The following is a 21017-nucleotide window of genomic DNA, read 5'->3' as shown; positions in this document are numbered from 1 at the left end:
GGTACCAGCCCACAATTCAGTACTGACATGCGACAGAGAGAAGGAACCAAAAGGACAGACCGCTGTTACTTTCACTGCAAGCAACACACCTATGTACACCCCAGCCCAGTGCCTAGGAGCACCGTGGCTCCTAATTCCCATTTTCCAAAGCAGCTGGGAACACAAATAATTTTGAAAAATAATCCTGTGATTTGCCCGTGACTCAGATCCTCATCTAAGAAACCGGACAATGATGCCTCCTTCCCCTCACTGCTGTCTTGTCTACAAGGGCCTTCGGAAAAGGACTGTTTCGCACCATGCGGAGGTATAACCCCTACCACAGAAGGGCTCCATCGTTGTTTGGAGAGCTCAAAGTGTCAGTGCACTACAAACTGGAATTAAAAAAACCACAGCCAAACCCAAAACCCAGGATGTTGCCTGTCTACGGTTGCCAGCCCAATAATCACCGCAATCCCCAACATGAATCACCAGGCATACAGAAAGATTTTAAGGTGCACTACTCACCCCTACTGCTGTTATTGTAAACATTTGTTAAAAACCTTACCTCCCCTTCCTATACCTGCTTCTAGTGTTACTTCTCAGATCCATACACATCAATTAAAAAAATGACAAACTGCATCCTCGTCAAAAATGAGAAGGCAGTAGCAACACCAGCCTGCTTGCTCCACTCATCCCATCTTACCCAGACACCCTCCCCTAAGGAGAAACTCCAGTAAACAGGCATATTATACCCTGAGGTTTAGCAGACGCAAGTTCTGTCACGCCAGCCTGAGAGAAACCTTTCAGAAGAGAGGGCACTCTGCCTGAGCGCAAGACTGATCTCAAAAACTCAGGTAAACGAAGACAAACGCTTTGCTAGTTCAGAACTCGGCACACGCCGAAGGTAAAGCATGTGTATGGAGCTTTGCAGGACGGTATTGCCTGGGCTCTTGCTCCGTAACAGTAAGACAGGTCACGTTTCTGTATCGCTTTCCTCCTATACACCTCACGCCAATTTATTCGCCTTTCGAAAGCGGCGCAACGGGTGCAGAATGAGAGTGATTACTTGCTGAGCCCACAGAAAGACGACATACTGCAGCAGGTAAAACATTTCCTCTGTGTTTGTAAATTCCCTTCTGGGTATACAGACACACGATAGCAAACACACTCTTCTCCTAGGCTAAGCAATCTGAGCCAGCTGCCTCAACATAGTGTTTAGTAAAAAAATGTTAGACCTATTTCAGTTTTTGTCCTTCCTTATCCCTTTTATTCTCTCGGTCTGCTCCTCTCTCACCATTTCCCACCTGAAAGACAAGCAAAGTTTCAGATGTTCATGACTGCGAAATTGGGACTGCTCATGTTGTTTCACAGCGAATTCTTGAGAATTTAGGCTTTGTCAGCTTCCCAAAGCTGATAATTAATAACATTCTTAACATAACTCGTTTGGTCCAATATTGCATTTCTGAGGAGCACATGAATGCCTTGCCACTCATTTCAAACACTGTGGACAGTGTCATTTTCTCCTTCAGTCCTGCTAAATCTTTTGGGTATTGGACAGCAACCCATCAAAACTAGCATTAACCTAAACAAAACAACGAATGTATTGGGTGCTTTTTTGTTTTTCTGAACTGAGACGTTTTACGGTTGTAATCCCAAAGCATTACCAGTAGGTACCACGCAGAGACTTCAGCTACAGTACTCTGTGCTCCTATAAAAATACTTGTTCATGTCTGGTTATGAGGTGAAGGAGCAGGACTGCATCTTTGCTCTATCGAATTCAACTCAGGGTCTCCTGTGGTATCTCAGTCCCCTTTCAGCGGATCAGCATTGCAGCTGGCTCCAAGACTGAGGAACATTAATGCTACAGAATGAGGGAATCTTAAAGTGCTGTGCATGCACGGAGCTTGATTCACAGAAACCCAGAAATGTCGCCACAAAACCAATCCCGGGGATTACCTCACTTGGAATACAGGTCAGAGAGCTGAATCACACAGAAAAAAAACAATCCTGCTGTGTGAAATGGAGACATGACCCTGTTAGCAACATTCAAATTGGATCTGCTTCACTCCAGGGAGTTAGGAAAGAGTTATTAAATCAAGGGCGAAAGCAACTGGTAACTTCTTAGATGAAGAGACCTCATTAGCACAGCTCAGTCACAGTCACTCAGTTGCACGTGACGGTAGGGGAGTGACCAGAACGAGAAGTGAGCTCCTAGAGACTGTCCAACAGGAGCCTCCAGTGGAGTCGGAACAGTTTAGTTCAGCTCAGGATGTGTCTTTTAATGCTAAATGAAATGCGTACCCCTTAGAGCCAGGGGAAGAAGTCAGCGCAGAGGGCAGGGAAAAGCTTTAAGTATTGCTGACTTGTGCCTAACTAAAATGGACAGGAGGAGGGCTGGGGATAAAAGAGAATTCTCTCTTTCCCATTAATGAGCTCACTCTGCTGGCATGTCTCCTGCCCTCCAAGATTGCTCCCACAGCATGAATATAAAACCAGCTCTATAGCTACCCGGTGGTGTAAATTACCTACTCCTGATGTAGTTCTTACATGGGTTACTGTCTGTTTCTGTCTCCAAACCATCCAGTTTCTGGCTCTCTGATGCTTTTCAAGCCCCAGCAATAAAGATCTCTACTGGTTCCAATTAACAAGCCAATGAGCCTTGCCACAGTCCTGATTCCATAAGAACAAGCTCATATTATTCACCAACTGGTAGTAAAACACTTCATGTCAGGCAAGGGAGTGCACATTGCTGTTACCAACTGAATCAGCTGGAAAAAGTGCACGAAACAGCTCCCCACCCTTTACCATCCCTTTTCCAAAAGGCACTCATGTGAACAAAGAGTCTGAAGTACCACTGAAAACAAATTTAACAGAGAAACTCCTTTCCTACCCCACACGTCACGCACTTCTCCTTCAGCCTGCACGCAAAAGCTGGGAGACATCAGATTAACAACTTTGGCATAAGAGGTCTACTGCAAAATCTACTGCATTAGGCAAGGAGCAAAAATATGAAACAGATCAACGAGCTGACATAGCCAGACAGTGATGCTACACCCATCACTAATTTCCTGATGGCTTTAACTCCTGGGCAAACTGGCTGCAGCCCGTGGCTGCTCCATGCTGCTTTTCTAAATAACCCTCAGCACGGGCCATTTATGGGAACGACCTTGGCTAGTGAACTGTGAAAGAATTCGAGTCCTCTGTTTGCTGCTCGGCAATGCAGGTACCTCCCCGACTTCACAGCCTGGATTGGAGATGTCGCAGTGAGAGGGTAGGAACGAGCACGCGAAACGGAAGTTCATCCGAGGAAGAGGAGGAACAATTGTGTAATTTTTTTTCTTGGAATGGACAGCTCTTCTCTGCTACCTCCCTAAACTGCTGGCGGGAAGGCGAAAGGGACCGAGAAGAGCTACAGAAAACTCACCGTAACAAGCTGAGAGGAAAGTAAACTGTGACAAGACATAATATCCAGTTAATTCCTGTAAATTTTGTGAAATCGAGGGAAAAGGCAGATGAAGGATTTACACTGCAAACTCTGCTAGAATCATACAAAGGTACTGAGTTAGAGAAATGTATGGATTTAACATACCACTTAATTATTCATTGACACTGACACATAAATAAAGTTTATTTCCCTGCAAAAAAGTATTTAATATTTATTCGAAGACTTCAAGAGGCTGAGAACACATATTCAGTAGTTCCATCCTTCTTCAGCGCTCCCACGTCGAACCACGATGCTTCTTATTAGCATTAGCCTCAATTTATCTTTCAGCCATCGATTTTTGTTACACATTTCTCTGCTAGTACCCTTTGCTAGCTACGATCGCCCTGAAATAAGATTCCCAACAGAGGAAGAACTCAAGAATGGATTGCTTCTTACCGTCATGGCCAGAGTTGAGAAGATGCTCTCCCAGGTCACAGCCGAACACCCTTTCCTTCAGGATCCCCCGCTGTTTCAGTTTCTGTTTGGTTGGGCGCGACTTCATGAATGTACGAAGGAAGGTGATGAGCTTGCCGTGTTTTTTCGACACTGCGCAAACAAATAAAAAACCCACTTCATTTTAGATTTGGCTCAGTTGGGCAAGGCCAAGCATAACACATTCTATAGAGCACGTAAGAACTGTAGTAACATTAATATCAATTATTTACAGAAACAGATTTTCCAAGGTCTGATACTAACAGAGACTTGGCTTTTGTTCTAATTCTTGGCTAGTGCAGGAATAACAGGACACAGCTGTAATGGAAGCATTTAACATGAAGACACATTGATCTGCAAAGCAGCTTCAGGTGGGAGTGTACTAAAGGACTGTCACGGCATATTGGATGGCGGGCACCACCTGAGAGCTACAATTTTCATCTCTGGAAAAATGAACAAGGCTAAACTAACAAAACCAGTAATCTCATGTAGATTATATACCGTGTTTGTCGATGTACAAGCAGAAATAAATGCTTTGTGACTGGCTCTCATTCTCGCAGTCTTAGGCGCCTCCAGAACAAACGAATGACTAATAATACCTGAGCTTAGAGGACGTTCAGCTCCAAGTGCTACAGCCTGCCCTCCCAGCACACCTGCGGTTTTAATGAACCTCGCTGCAGCGGTGGAAGCACAGCCCATCCGGGGCATTGTTAGCTCCCCGAGTCCTCTCAAGCCATTGCAAGAGAAAAACATTACTGTCTTTGTTTTATTTAACAGAAAACTAAGGCAGGTGATTTGAAGAGATGCAGTTTATCCCCTCCAGAATAAATACAAGACGTCTACAAAGAGACGAGAACGTAGTTCAGGAGCCGTCCCTCCAAACCTTCTGCTCCGCTTCTCTACGCAATGCCGCGTGGTCTCTGTGTTACACTGGTGAAATCGGTTGCTCCATTAAAACCATCCAGTCCCGCTAAGGAGCATAATCCACAGTTGAACGAAACGGAGAGTCACACAGGGCAGAAGTGGGTGACACAAATAAACTCATGCGAATTGGGAGGAGAGGCTGAGCAAAGGTTTGAATGGGAAGCAGAACAATGTCCTTGAATGTCAACTTTTCTTCCTGAGGCCCACTCTGAAAGCGAGAGGGCTCCGGCCTCCCCAACAAAAGTGCCATTGTATACATGATTTAAAAGCAGTTTAACTTCAACAGAAGAGCTCTATTGAAAAGAACAAATCGCTAGGTATAAAAGGCTGTGCTTTGTGAGGAAGCCTTTACAGCTCCAGGAAGTTGTAAAGGCTCCTGCAGCACCGCAAGGCAATACCAGCAATCACTCTCCCCTGCTCCCGTCTCAGATCCCAGAGAGGAAAGACAACCGTTTATTTCACCTGCATTAAAACCGAAAGTACTGTAATCAAATTTCAGCAGAGTAACGCTATTTCAAACAAACAACAAAAGCAGCGAAGACCCCTGGGGACAAAGGTGCATCTCTTCAGTGCCACTACTGCTCGCTAATAGGCACAACGTGAAATTCAGTGAGCAGCTTTGGAAGTTGGGACCCAGCAAAATAGAGATTTACGTAGTAATGCTTCATACAGGCAGACAGGGTGCCTGGCTGTCAACCGGACAACATGAAAAACCTTGTCCCGAGAACACGGTTATACCATGCTATGCTTCATGATGTTTTAATCCCTTTAACCAGGGGAATACATCTGAATACCTGAAATCCTAAAATCGCCCACAAAACCCACGTCTGCGTTCTCAACAATCAAACCCGAATCATTTAACAAAATGCAGAAGCACTGAGCATGACAAACTGTGGCTACGGGGGCTTTAATTAAAGGAATGTTTTCAGTTTGATGGGTTTTTTTAATTACACACAATAAATGAACAGATTGTGCTGACATGCCAAACAAAGTTAGGATAGATTTTGGTTGTATCCATCATCACAGTAAAGTAACGGCTCATTTATCATCTCCTATCAGCCCCGCTCAAGAATAAATGGAGACAGAGTCTCATCCTGACTTGTGTGGAATTTCAAAGGGTTAGCACCCTCGGGCTCCTGTGATAATGCTGTTGGAGGTGATAGACCTGAGACAGACGCTTTTGCAACAGTCAAATAAACAAACAAATAAAGCAATTACTAATATGTATGTATTAATTTGAATCATTTCACAGACTCCGTATACAGTTCTTCATGAAGTATCTTGCTTGACTTAGTGAAAAATGAATCCATCAGATAATGGATTTAGAATGGAGAAAAATGCATCCAATTGCAGTACTGCAGAAATTCTACTAATGCTGGCAACCAGGTCAGCAAGTGACTTTTGGGTGTCACCTCAGGCACTAAAACCAGAAAAAGGTGCAATGGATACACTTCCATGACCCAAAGACGTACTTTGCTTGGTATTGATACTTGTTTACATCACTAACCAGAAAGCAGACCAAAGTTTTTAAAACACAATAAATCGGCTCTGCCTTTAAGCCACTCAGTACAGGTTAAAATAATTGTCTTGTTTTCTGCATCATTAAGTTGACTCCTACAAACACACTCCCATAGTGTACCCGTGCAACAGTCCAAGACACTGTCAGGGCAATGCCTGAGCAGGTTCAGTAACCAGAAATTCACTTATCAACGGCCTTGCTGAAACATTTGCATGGTTCCTTGGTTAAACACAGGTTCCTGCACCGCTCTTCTCTGAATCACTGCCTACTCTGTATGAGAGTTTCTCAGGCTAAACCGACTTCAGAGTTTTATACCTACGCAAGAGTGATTCACTGATAGGAGTTAGGCTTCTCCTGGGTGGGGAAGAAAAGAGAACAGCGAGAAAATCCAAGCAGTCATCTCTTTGCTGACAGGTTATAAAAAAGAACAAAAAAGCAAGTAGGTGTCCGATAAGGATAAGCTACCCTTATAAGCTGGAAGAGCTCAGGAGGCTGTCACGTATGCTGTCTTTCTGCCAACAGCAATAAAAGGTGAAATGCTTTCTATCTTGCTTCCCAGTCCTCTGGCATCATTTGACCCTCAAACTAGCAATGCATCCTAAGAGAGATTTCATTTCTGATGCATTTCAGTTTAGATGAAGGCAGCACAGCAGTCCCAGTTTCTGGATGAGCACCAACGGCAAGGTTGCTACCAAGAATCCCGCAGAATAAATGCCTTCTGCTCTGAAACACTGGTCCCAAACCTTTGCTGTCCCACTGGTGACAGCATCAGCAGTAGCAAGCGGTGCTCTCCTGCTGCAGCGCAAGTTTGCTGATCCCATTTGCCGATCTCGAAACCCCCAGAATTAGTGAATGCAAGGAAGTTATGGAATCAAGGCACAGGGTTTAGACCAGAAACAAATCTAAAATTGTTACAAACTAAGGAGATGTGGATAAAATAATTAGCCCTTTTCTACCTTTATTGTCCCACCAATAAAGCGGGGATATGATAAATCTGAACCATTCACAGTTTCTGTCTCCAAGTGAGGTGTTCAGGTCGACAAGTGTCACAGAAGTAAATTCAGACGATAAAGGAGCATTACTACCAGACAATTTAAAATGGCTGCTATACTCAGAGATGCTGCTGAGTTACCAACTGAAAGGCAAACAAAACTAAACAAAAATCCCAACATTTATCCATATTACTTTCCCCCTCAGATTTAACCGCTATAAACCAAATTGTTTACCAAGAAATGGAGGCTTTCCTAGAAGGAGCAGGGGCTGATTTTCCTCAGAAAGGCAGGTTTGGCTAAGTATCCTGGCCTGAACAAGTGAAGACAAATTCTCCATCTAGCATAGTGAGACTGGCTGCAAAGAAACCCCAATCAAAACCCAAACAAAAAACTCCACCTGAGGTTGGACTACTTTTGAAGTTTTGCTGGCACAAATGTGTCAATTAGGACTGAGAAAAAATATCACACCCTTAGCTGACATAACTACGCTGGCCAAAGCCTTTATACGGTGGGAAGGGAGGGAAGAAAAAGGAATACTCGTGCCAGGTAGTTTATTGTGGTTTTGGGAAACTGCCATAGTCCGTACCTCCCTGAGGAACATTTATCAATCAAACCATGCCGTTGTTGCTATACCACCAAGCTTTTGTAGTATAAGTGAGGCCTGAAATTCCTCTGACATTGATAAAAACTATTAAATAACAATTACTTCATTAAAAGCAGGGCTTGTTCACCCTAATGCCTGAAAAGGCACTTCAGGATATACTTTATGCAGCTTGTTTACTGGAGAAATGTGTCAGCCATCAGTTGATTCAAAGTCGTTTCATGGCTGTTCAGCACCATATGCTTTTCCTGGGTTCCTTTGGGAACCCACTGAAAGCTCATGGGGATCTCTCGGGATATGCGGAGGTCTCCTGCATCTTCCTCCGACCTGCTGCCCTCACGGGCCATCGTGACACTCCTGTTGTGTTCCTACACCTTTCCGTGAGGTTGCACCGCGAGCTACGTCACTGCAGCGACCCAGATTAAAAACAATCTGCCGAACTTGATGCTCTTACAGCAGAAGAGCGTGAGCAGTTGTGGCAGCCCAAGTGAGGGGGCGGCGGAGCAAAGCGTCGGAAACCGGACCTTCTTACGCCGAGCTCCCTGCCAAAGCCAACACGCTGCAAAACTATAACCCTCAGCCTGCTGGCAAACGAGCTGAATTCGCTGAGGCACAACCAAGCCATGGAGTGCCAACTTCTGATCCCTCCCTGTGCCTGTATAGATTTGACAGGGATGCAATTACTCTGGATTTACACCCATAAGATTAGAACACAGTCCAACGATACCACGTGTCTCAGGCCAAACTGCAGAAGTATCATGTCCGGGCCATAAAACTCTTCCTGAGACCACTTCTAAAATGTAATATTTAATCACAGTTGCCCAAACTGTTGGCAACAAGAGGAAAGGTAGTATGGAAAAGAGCTCCTGATGCCTTGGCTTTGAATCATGGTGACCAAACAGGAGAGTCTTTTAATAAATGCAGCCTTACTGTGTCCCCGATAGTATTTTGTGCATGCATTTTCCTTGCCTTTTCAGTATGAAAAACCCCACGATGCAAAGGCTCTGAGAACAAAATACAATACAGTCCACCTTGGAGCCCTGGACAGCATCTCCCATCTTACACACCCTGCCTCTTTTCAAAGACAAGGGGAAACAAACAACGGAAAAGCAAGCAGCAGATTTCAAGTCTTGCACGTTTACGTGCACAAAAAGGGTAAGTGCTCACTCGGTGGACGTCCAGGCGTACGGTGACCCAGCAACATACTTTGAATGGGATAATGGCAGCTTCCTATAGGACATCTTCACAACTCCACTGCCTGTCCGCCCGCCCCTGCAACCTTACTACACTTTGGCCAAGGGAAAACAAACCCATGCTAAACAAATAAAGAACACCTGCTTTATTCTCCTCTTGCTATTGCTAATATTTTGGTTTTGAACTCAGGCCTAGACAAAATCCTCTTCACAGGACTGTTGTCAGCAGCATGTTTTCTAATACAGGGTTAGTAAACTTTGACTCTAAGAGAAAATCTTGGAGGGTGTACGCTGACCCACATTCCCAGCACATGGCCAGCGTGTTTGTTTCTCTTATTATTAACAGTGATTTTGCACGCTACAGAACCCAGCTGTCCCCTGCTGCGAGGAGAGTGTGGTGCTAAGGTCAAAAGCAAGAACACATGTGGCTGCATAGTTTAAAATATATAAACAAACTGCAATATCCAGTCACAAAATCAAAGATGGAAAAAGGTGTGGGAACGCCATAAAAAAAGCACAGCTAGGTATTACAAAACAAAAGCGAAATCCATCCTCTCTGAAGAGAGATTTACAGCAAGTCAAGCTAAAATTTTTCCAGGCTATTGGCCCCTCAAGACCCATTCTCCTGTAAAATTAAACTCTACTGCGGGGAGAGAAAGAGCAGCAACAGACTCTTTTGAAGAAAGAGCAGTACCAGGAATCAGGAGATGAGAAGCCGGGTTTGGTTGTGCCACTTACTTCCTATGCTCCCGATTCTGCAACCACTCAGGAATACATTTAAACTGTGTGAGTGGACTGAGTTCAGCTGGTTCCCCACACAGCATCGGTTATCTCGGCCCCTCCTTAAAACCTCAGTAAATATTTTTAATATCCATCCCTTCACGCTTAGAAAGACGTGCTCTGCGGACCCACATCTTACTGAAAAGAAATTATACAAAGCCAAGAACTGAGTCACATCTCCCAGTTCTCTGTCATGTTCCTTAGCAACAAGACGTTTTACTCCTTTCCTCCTGCCACAGCAGATTCTATTTTGGAAGCTAATTTATACAGCCCTAAAAACCCAACCAGAATCTGGAACCACGCACCACCAAGCACCGTCCTTTAGTCCTTGAATAGGATGCTGGTTTTGAAGAAGGACCAACCAACACCACATCAATAATTGTACTAATCTCTACACTGGGCTCCCTCGTTGGTCATAAAGATTTTCAGAAAGAGATTTTAAAATTCCATAGATGTGAGAGTTTAAAAATATCCTTCTATCTCCAATAACCTTCATAAATGTGTACTTACTGATTTGCTCTATAAAGAAAAGAAAAATAAAATAAAAATGCTGTGTGCTTTTTGATGCTGCAGCATTTATCTTGTGCCAGGTTGACACCAGTTACGGCTGGCCTGTGTGTTATAAGAAGTCATGAAACATGTTAAAGGTGATTAATTTCAGTGTCATTAGATGAAAACCATTAAAATTAACTATGATGACAAGAACCAGCCAAGAACAAGCACGTATTTCCAGCTATCACAAGAGCACCATACACATGGAGAGTAAAGTAGGTCATTAAAACCGATAAGTGATGTTGCTGTTGTTATTTACAAAGTCTAGTAATAAGAAAGCCGCGCTTATTCTTGTATCTGCCCAGGCTTCTGGAGCCATCCTTTGGGCAGTGTCTGTAAGCAATAATCTCAGCAAAACTGCAACTCTACCTTGTCCTCATCAACCTCAGCCTTTGGCTCAAGCTGGAGGACTGGCTTATTTTGGTTAGCATAGGAACATCTGGCATCAGAGATCCACCAGCTTGGCAACTCACCCGGTGCTTTTTCGTGCCCAGATTATACGATAACCTCTGTCAGCTTCTGCTGCATTTGGGTCTAATCAGTCTTCTTCCAGGGACAGAAGACTGCAAATTCAAAAGCTAACAGCGTATCTGACCAGCAGCATTGACTGCTTTCAACATTATTTATTTAACTAAAATCACACATCTGTAATGATATGCACAAGGGCTGTCTACAGTTTGAACTGTCTGGAGAAGGTTTCTTTATGTCAATGAGAAAATGCCTACAAGAACCAGGAACTATTTGCAACGGCAAAAACTCTTTCCATGCTCTTCATCGCCAAATTCTATCAAATTTGTAGAGTATTTGTAATGGGACAAGAAGGACAAGAATGACAAGCGCAAGGTTAGCTAGACGCATAAGTATGTCACCTATGTACAGATAGGAAAGTCTGATACCAGGAGATCTGCAATACTTTCCAGGTTAAAGATATGTTTGATCTTTTCATAGACATAGGCCATAAGGGAGCACTAAGACAATATGATCTGACCTCCTGAACAAACAGACCACAGGACATCTCTGAATTAATTCCCTGAAGTACAGCATACCTACCCTGAGGGAAGCAGTATATGGTTAGGAGATATAAATCAGTTAGCTGAAGGCCAACTGAGAAAGGAGAGAGGTTTCAGAGGTACAAGGGCTGACAAGGTCAATCTATTAATTCTATTAACATGTTTGAATTGTATTTGGGAAAAAAAAGCAGCACTGACTAATACAGTCTTAGTGACAATGCAGCAGGGATGGGCTTCGGTTAGGTAACACAAGGGCCTCAAGGGCTTGCAGCTGGAGGTGAGGAAATAATAACAGATGGGGCTGTAGTTCAAAGGAAACAAGTTATCAGAGGCCAAAACCGGAAAACAAGTGGGAGCTGAAAACGAAACGATCGAGATGAGGGCATTCAGCACACAAGGCAGTAATGTCAGTAGCTGAAGTGACACAAAGAGGTCACCAAGGCCAGCAGCGGGACTGGGAGACGAGGGGAGCAAACTAGGAAACGTAGAGCTAGGAGAAAAACAGCAAAAGAGACACTTGAAATATCTTTTTTCTCTTTCATTCATACTACATTTCGCTAAATCTCTATGTGTTCTAGCAGAGTTTAATGCAGTCCTTTTGCTTATCTCGCTTACCTTGGAGATTAATGATCCTCTTGAAAAATAATGTTCTGACTCAGGTAACTATCACAAGCAGAACTAAACATCAGATCTGCCCGTCAGGGAGACAGTGTTGGTCTTTCACCCATGTTCACCTTGGGGTATCATGATCATTTGACCTTGCATGCCCAAGCACACACTACACCCATACATATGTGAGATCTTGACATCAAAACATACTGAAGCCTTTGCGTAACACTAAATTTGCACTAAAGAGAATGCGATACTGTAACTTGAATGTATCTCTAAAACTTACACAAGTTTGAGAAGAAACCCTCTTTTAGAACAACCCCAACGGTGATGCACTGTGTCCCATAAAAGGTGTTATTGGTTAGCAGATTTCTTATCTTGAACCTCAAGTGGTGAAGTAGCATTAAGGACAACCAGGTAAGCATCAAGATCAACCAGGTAATTATGTATTAGATACTCTCCAGATACTTGCAAACAAGGAAGAGAGGGGAGAACAATCAAGAGCCCAGATGCCACCTAACCCATTAGGTGACACCAGAGCAGGTTCAACTGTACCTCAGCCATCTCTGCCAGAACTTTCTCCAACTCAGCAGTCTCCAGTGATGAAAACGCCACACATTCTCTGTTGGAAATTACTTGAGCTGCTATCCTTACAGATGGAGTTTCTTAATAGCTGACCTCAACCCCCCTTTAATACAACCTAAATAAAATGTTTATTGTCCTGTCTACAGTGGCCATGGCTTCAGAAAAGTCAAGAATCGACTGTTATCAAACTCACGCTTATTTGAAGGCAAACTGCCTTTGCCCTCCCTTATTCAAACACCAGCTGTATGCTGCATGCAGTATCCTTCCTTGATCAAAAGGCTTCAAAAGAGTCTAAACGAAGTTGCAGCAGGCTGCTTGAGCCTCACCCACGCTATTTCTACTTCTGCTACAAATGGTAGAAATGTGCTGCAGGACATTTTCCAAAAACTTGACAGTAACCCAAGCCAACCCTGAATAACATCAAGTACTTTGGACACACGCACGCAGCCCAGAGCTTTCACTCGTCATTCAAACACAAATAACGCTTCAGCCCAATCCTCACATCAGCTAAACCAGGATAACCGGAGTGACTGCGGCAGTCCAGTTACTCCAGTTTCGCATGGCAGCACGCTCCAGCTTGGGTGGGGGGAGGAGGCAAGCAATGAAAAAAGCTCTGACATGAATCAACAAACAACAAAAGTTGAATAATTGAGAGTTTGGCCGATGGAGCCCCATCTTGGAGCGAGAGGGTGTTTGCTCTTATGCAAGGCCTTGGGAAGACACTGGGAAGGAACCTTTTTATTCCATCAGGAAGGGACATGAGCAATCCATCTGGAATAAGGAGGAGACTTGGGTCAAAGCACACTATCTCCCTTTTCTTAAAGCACACGGCACAGCCGTTACTTCACTCCTCAGCGTACAGACTCTTTTGAAGTATGCGGTACTCCCAGTATGACATGTAACATTACTGCTGCTCTCCCAATCCCTTCACAAAAGATGCCTATCTCCATTTTCACTAGCCAGAGGGCAGCTGTTTACAGCCCAGACCAGCTACTTTCAAATTACAGTGCCCTACTCTTCCACGATTGGTATCGTTCTGGTTCTATTTACAACCCTGACTTTCTAAATTGTTTATACGTTAGCTATTAACACCTGCATTAAGGCCTGAGATGATTCTGCCTTTGGAAACAAAATTCCCACTCACCTGGAGTGGAAACAAGACAATGGACATGAGCCTCATTCACATTACAGTCACTTTATACAATAGCTTTAAAGAGGATGAAAATGACATCTTCCCATACATCCTCCTTACACAGCTAAAGAAGTGTAAAAAAGCTTTACTAAAAATGAAAATTGGGCCCAATATGTTTGGGGATTTGCGGCAAACTAAATCTGCTTTCAAAGACTTAGGAATGCAGATATTGTATTGTTTTGCCTGCTTTATTCTTTTCCTTTATCTTACCAGTCCAGAGCTTTGATTTCAAATGAGACTCTCTTATCATGCCTGTGTGGTGCCCAGAACAAAGGAGGTTGGGGAAGAGTGGAAAGGGAAGGCCTCCTGTCTTCTCTGTCATAAATAATAAGATCCTGCAGGGCATTTAGTCCTTAAAATGGACTATAGCTTCTAGGAGGTTTTCTGAATAAATACGAACAGACGAGCCATGGCTACTTGCAAAGCATCTACTATGATCACGGTAACTACTGTCCCTGGGAATTTTATTTTTCAGAGTGTGCATTCACTGCCCTGGGGCTCCAGCAAACAAAGGACTAGCATTTTTAAATAGGCAGCCTCCTTCTCCTGAACAACAGCATCAATAATATTAATGCTTAGGAATGCATCCTGTGTCCTCCAAGTGCCAGTCTGGGGAGGGAGGGAAAACAAAAAGATAAAGTGGTATGCAAAAATCTATTGAAATTCAAATTCTAGACATTCCCATCTGTCAGCTGCCTCTCTGGGAGCTAGGTATAAATCTGAGCAGGAAGCACTGATCTCACATCTCTGCAACCCCAAGGACTGTGCGGGCATACTTGTCTGTGCCGGAGGGGGCCCGCAAGCTGAAATTCCTTCTCCCCTGGGATTTGGGTGGGAATCCTCACACAAATCATCCCAGACATGAAAGAGGCTCCCTTTAACAGCTCTGGCTTGCTACACACCCATGACCCTAGACTAAGTCCAATAAACAGTTTACAACTATGGACCTAGTGAGTAGAAAGGTACAATAGAAACCTGAAGTCAGAGATTAGTAAAAGGGAAACAGAAGTAAAACAATTAGCAAGGGGAGGGGGGGGAAGTACGCGGCATTCATCAGTCTTCGGTTGGCAAGAGAAGCCAACCACCAAGCCAGGCAACCTGCCCAAGGGCACAGATCCCTGAGGATCTCCTCTCACAGCAGAAACAAATGGGTCTACATGCAGCAGCCAGTGTGTCAGATGAGAGAGCGTCATTGGAAATTATTGAGTAACAGGTACTTTTTCATCTGCCTAAGAACGTGATCCCAGTGATCTGGCTAAAAACGTGATCCCAGGCTACCCCTCCACAGCAGAAGTCATTTGAGAGCCTCGATTGCACTGCCCCTGTACAAGATCAGTTCTGCTCCAGGCACAATGTCCTGTGCCATACACATCCGTGTGCAGGACACCTTACAGCACAGCCTGGCACCGTTGTGCCCAGCTGGGGGGGGGGGGGGGGGTGCCCTTAACTCCAGCACCTGCCAAGCCACCTCTTTCCCGATGCAACATTGCCAGAAAAGAAAAATCTTCATTCAAAGACATTAATGCTCCAAAACCGCAAATTAAATAGCTGGCAAGTTACTAAGCAACAAGTGGGCGCAGGAACCTAAAAATACTCTCCAAGTCTTACATAAGAAAGACGCTAATGCGGGGGGGGGGGGGGGGGGGGGGAGGGGAACAAAACCAGAAGACGCCTCCCTTACCTTCCTCTCCTCGTCGCAGGCCAGAGAACCTCTCCGGTGGCCGTCCCCGACCAACTCCCCAAGGACGAAGCCCGGGGGTCTCTGGCTCAGCTCTGCCCGCCCCCGGCCCGAGGAGGGGATTAGCTGCAGGCGGAGCGGGAGGTGCCGGCTCGGCCCCCCGCCGGCAGCGCGGCTCAGCCCGGGAGGTGCGCGGTGGGTGCACGCCGCCTCTGCGGTTCCTGCCAGGCCCCTCCCCGGCGAAACCAGCCCCGCCGGCCCGGCTCCACCTCCCGCAGGTGCCTCCTTCCACGCCGGTTCCCGGAGCCCCTGCCCGGTGGCCGGTCGCAGCGTGTGTGTGTGTGTCCCCCCCGTCCCCCCGCGGATGCTCCGCTTCGCTTGAGCCGGCAGCCAGCGGGTCCCACGCCGCGGCCGCCCCCCCCCCCCCCCCCTTCTCCCCGTTCTCGGTGCAACCTGCCCGGGGATGGCTCTCTGCCTCCCCGCAGCCCGCAAGCCCAGCCCCGGGCTTGCCGTTGAGCGGCGGGGAGCGCTGGGGACAGGCGGCCGCCGGGCCCCGCCGCACCTGCGGATCGCAATCAGGCTGGGGGCGGCGGGCGCAGCTTTGGGGCCACCCCCGGCCCCTTCCCTCCCCTCCCTGCCTCGCCTTGCCCCTGGAAGGGCAGCCTGTCCCCTGCCCGCAGCTGCACCTCGCTCCCTCCCCCCGTGGCCCTTTCGACCTCGGCTGGGCAATGGCCATCGGTCCATCAGTGGAGAAAGGGCAGAGAGGATCAGAATGGGAGGGCAAGCAAAACACAGCTCCGTCTGGGGAATGTCTGGTTTCTCTCAACATAACCCACGACCTCTCGTCAACCTCTGTTATCAGGGTGGACCCGGGCTTGCCATCCTCTTCGAGCTGGCGAGTACCTCTAGGAAAACAGATGGGTGCAAAGGACGGGGCCAGGAGAGCTGCACTCAAGTTTATCCACAGCTTTCTCCTTCCTTGCACAGACCTAAACTGCACCTTCACACCCTGAAAACTACAGAGGAACGCCGCAGTAAGGGCCAAAGCCCAGTTTCATAAAGACTGCAGAGGTTAGGGGTATGTCTGTGCCATCACTTAAGCACAGGTCTCTCAGCGCTCACACTGCAAATCCTCAAGTCCGTGCTAAAAGGCTGTCTCAGCATGTCCAAAAGAAAGGGAGAGACATCAAGCATGCTTGAATGCTTCGATGGAAGCACGTCCATACTTGCAGACTGGACGCAGGCTGGGCCATGCACACATGAGCCCGCCTGCTCCTGAGCTCTGGGGAAAGCAGAGACCCTTTGCACCTAGGATGTCCGTTCTGTTAATCTAATTACAGTGCTAAAGAAATTATGCCCCCTCCCACTCTGGGTAGCTGTTAACCAGCACAGTTTGTGGCCGCATTGATCAGATCCCTGAAAACAAACTCAATTAAAAATTCTCGGGGAGTTCTGCTATTTAAAAGCAAAGCAAAATGACACAGATCATTTTACAGTGGCCTAGTTTACAGCCCAGCTCCAAAAAACACCTGCATCAGCACACCACACTCCAGAGCAGAAAGCAGAACACACGGTAACTGGACTTCACCACCAGCTACGGCATCCCTGCTCAGCCACACCAAGGCCAGCACCCAGCAGCAGGGACGAGAGCCGAGAGGGTCACGGGGCTCGGGAAACTTCAGCCAAGCCTTCCAGCCTTTTTCTAGTGCCAGTGAAGCTGGTGGCGTTACCTGCATTGATCGCATGCTTGAGGAATAAATACCGCTGCTGTTCTGTTTAACCATGCTGACCCCAAGCTCCTCAGTTCATACCAGGCGGCAATGCAGTTTATCAATCTCAGTAACTGCTGTCACACACTTTAAAATGTGGGCTCACTAGATAAGTTGGACAACCTCAGGGTCAGAAGGATTAAAGAGGAATCTGCTTCTATTTATGCAGACATCTTGATGATCAGGGGGGTAAAACTCTCTTCTTCTGGTGTTCACAGTTTCTCCTCAAGCAAATGTGTCATTTTCAAAATTGTTTGCTGACTCATATCTCCAAATAATGCCTGTTCTCCAGCTACTTATTATACTTGGTATTTATTACTAGAATTGTTTTGCTTGGACAACGATCATACTATCACATTACTTTTTTCCTTAGCAGCCAAGCATGACTCCTATATCCGGTTCTATATGTGCTTATGTACAATTCTGAATACAAAACCTTCTTCCAACTCACACATTCCAGGAATGTTCTTCCTATCAAACCCAACCCAAAATCCCAACACAAACGGGGAATGAATACAACAGAAGCAACGCTACTCAAAATCTACATGCAAAATGCACATACTACAATTCAAAATAGCAAAACAGTACACAGGACTGCAGAGTAGTAACACTATCAGCTACCCAAACTGCCAGGATGGGTTATATGGTCCCTACATCAGGTTTTTTTGTTTCTTTTTAAAGCAGGCCAGGCTAGGGCAGGCAGAATCCTACAAGGCTGATTAACCACGTTGTGACACACTGTTCGGTTCGCACACTTTGCTGGCGCACAGTTTCAAACTAGGGCCAGACATCGCACAATCCTATTTTTGCTAATCCGAGCAGGAATATAACAGCTGTATCACCAATAACACAGAGCTCCCTCAACTGCAGATTTGGGTACTACCTCTGAAAATCACTGCTCTGATGATCAACAGTGCTTGAGGAGGTATTTTACTACTTGGTGTACAATGGCACACCTTTCCCCCACCTGCACTTTGTTTCCTGTAAAGAAAAATACTTAATGCTTGTTACAAAGTGCCTTTCTTTTAGGAATGAAACCTGAGCAACCAGGGATGCGGCTCTTCTGCACCTGGCAACAAGTCGTCTGCGTATGGCACAGCACTGCATCACGGCTGAAGAGCTTGTTCACATCACCACACGGACGTAACTCCTCTGGCTCTGGAGCTTATGGGCTCTGCCCTAGACAGGGGATCTTTGCCCTCGGCTGTACTGACCAGTACTGGGATGCCCTCTTGCTGCTTCTGAATATTTGATTGAAAATAATACAGTAGCCTTCACATGCGAGTCTCATGTTCTGTTCCTAGTTTCTTTTGCCAGACAATTTTAAGGAACAAAAGCAAGCGAAAGAGATGCATTCTCCGCTATTTACATGTTCATCAGCTCGCAGTGGAGCAGAAGAGGTAGATAACGAATGTCTATCTTTTAAACACAGCTAACAAGCCCAAGCATTTCAAATCACAGACAAAAAGGCTCCATCCACACGCTTGTCACAAATTCAATCCTTAAAGCATTCTGAAGTTTAACCTATCCTCCAAAAGTTATTTCAGATAGAAGCATTGGGAAGGCAGAGTAACTTAAAAAATGTTATTAATATACCCTGTAGCTTCTTCCACTTTCTGGTTTTGCAAATTTAACCACTGAAGGAAGCTTCAAGCCATTATTAAAAGTTAGGCAGCCAGTATTTTTCAATGCTGCTTCTTACTCAGCTAGATTTATCCTGCAATCAAATACTCTCAAAACACAAAAAAAGAACCCCCCAAATAAACAAAAACCCCTTTTTTAAAAAAGGGGTTTGGGGTGAAAATACGATTATAGATGAAAGCAGACTGGGAGATTAAAAAAACCCCGACAGAACAGCACACCATGCAATGGACTGCCATGGGATAACCTCAAAATGATTTGATTTGATTCAAAGAGCTCACAGAAACCAGGTTTGGCATAAAGGTATCTCATGTCACAGAGTACCTGGACAATCGTGGAGCCTTGCTCTTTTGGTGGACATAGCCATGGTCTGCCATGGCTGTCCAGGTTTGCAGGAAAAATATTTCAAATATTCCATTTACAAAGGTGAAAACGTAGTTAGGAATGATGCAAGACATAGCCAAGTGGGTAACAGAGGACTTTCACTTGCCTTTCCTTTAGCAAAAGCAAGTTCCCATGAGAAGAAGTCAAAGAATTTGATGCAAGCTTCCCACTGCAGTTACAGGATTAAATGCTGAAGAAGAATAAGCGTGGCACTGACACAAGTTCTTAAATGAAAGCCGGCAGATGAAACTTCAGATCAGCAAAGCCTTCTGAATTAATCACAGACACAGGCTGATTCATGAGCTAGCGAAGCAAGTCCTAAAGGCCAGAGTAACGTTATGATCTGCAGTTTGCAGCAGTTAAATTCACTACCAGGGAGAGGGGAACAAAAGGAGGGAGGACAGAGAGAGAGAGAGAGACAGAGAGGGGCAGAGGAGTAGTCTTGCCTTGGCTGCTTGTGTAGGACTTCTGGTGGAAACATGCCGCAGATCTTGTCCAAGCAGCGGACAATATGCCTTTCTGCGTGTTCACTTAAGGATCCTCCCAAACATACACCATAGCTGTGCTCAAACCAAGACCTCCCGAGAAAGCCAAACAAACATTATGGATTTGCCAGCATATATTCTCCAGCCCCACTCACTTTTCACATTAATTTGTAGTTTCACACAGACACTTTCTTGCAAATGTAGCAACACCACTGATCCCTAAGGGCATCAGAGTGATAGCCGGATGGAGTCAGAGCCCAAGCATCACTCCTTTGCATACAGACATGTGACAGTGTAGCTGCTCAGCCTATGTGAACTTAACAGTACCAGGTTTTAATTGGAGATTTGAGATTTGCACCAGCATGACCCTTGATAAATCCATCTGCCAATGCAAGAAGAGATCAGAGCTATGTGCTATCATCTAAGGTTAAAGCTGCCTGAAAATATTTCTGAGCCACAACTTGGCTCCCACACCAATTTACAGAATTATTCAAGAGAAAAGAAGAGGAAAAGCAGAGCAGAACAAACTACCTTTTCCCATGATTTCAAAGCTCTTAGCATAACTGCAGAGTTTTGCTCAAGCCAACTATTATTAGAGTTAAGTCCCATTTTGACAGAGCTTGTGAGAAAGGAAAAAATATCTGGTTTAAAAATAACAAAAAAACCCCAACCTGAATAAGTGGAGAGCAGGCAGAGTGAGAAAGAAGCACAGAACATGTGAAAAGAAAGCCGGCCTTATTAATAGCACATTGGTGCCTCCAACACCCCTGCACTCAGCCAAGCTTTACCGCTTTATTTAACAAGTAGTCATTCTATTTCAGTGGATTCAACCTCTCAAAAAAGGTTAAGCATGCCAGCCCCAAACACCAGGAACGTTTCCGTAACAGAAACACTCATACATCTCTTTCTTACCTACATAATACACAGATCTACGTAATTACTTCTGAACTGATGCATACAGACTGTGCACAGATCCATACACCACGCTTGTTCGTTTTCTTTTCCAATTAAAATTCCCCAGGAAACATGGCCAAGGCTTGCCACACAATTACCTGTCAGAATGCAGGAAGCCTGAAGCTACTGTCTACGGGTTCAACTTCTTCAGAAAGCCCCAGAGGCTGTGAGTGACCACACACAAGGAAGAAATTGCGCTACAGGGAATACAGACATTAATCTGTCTCTTCCTTCTACCTGTGTTTCAGGCATTC

The 21017-nt window shown here is 45.4% G+C and overlaps 1 protein-coding gene across 1 annotated transcript in view; it reads right to left on the bottom strand.

The window, feature by feature from the left end:
* Positions 1-21017, bottom strand: part of ARHGAP32 (Rho GTPase activating protein 32) — a 188814-nt gene that overhangs the window by 32814 nt on the left and 134983 nt on the right. The window contains exon 14 of the mRNA XM_050910928.1: positions 3860-4009. Within this exon, the coding sequence (XP_050766885.1) occupies positions 3860-4009 (150 nt within the window). The remainder of the gene's footprint in view (positions 1-3859; positions 4010-21017) is intronic.

Source organism: Gymnogyps californianus, chromosome 25, assembly GCF_018139145.2.
Source record: "Gymnogyps californianus isolate 813 chromosome 25, ASM1813914v2, whole genome shotgun sequence".
NCBI lineage: Eukaryota > Metazoa > Chordata > Aves > Accipitriformes > Cathartidae > Gymnogyps > Gymnogyps californianus.
This window is presented reverse-complemented; position numbering and strand designations above follow the sequence as displayed.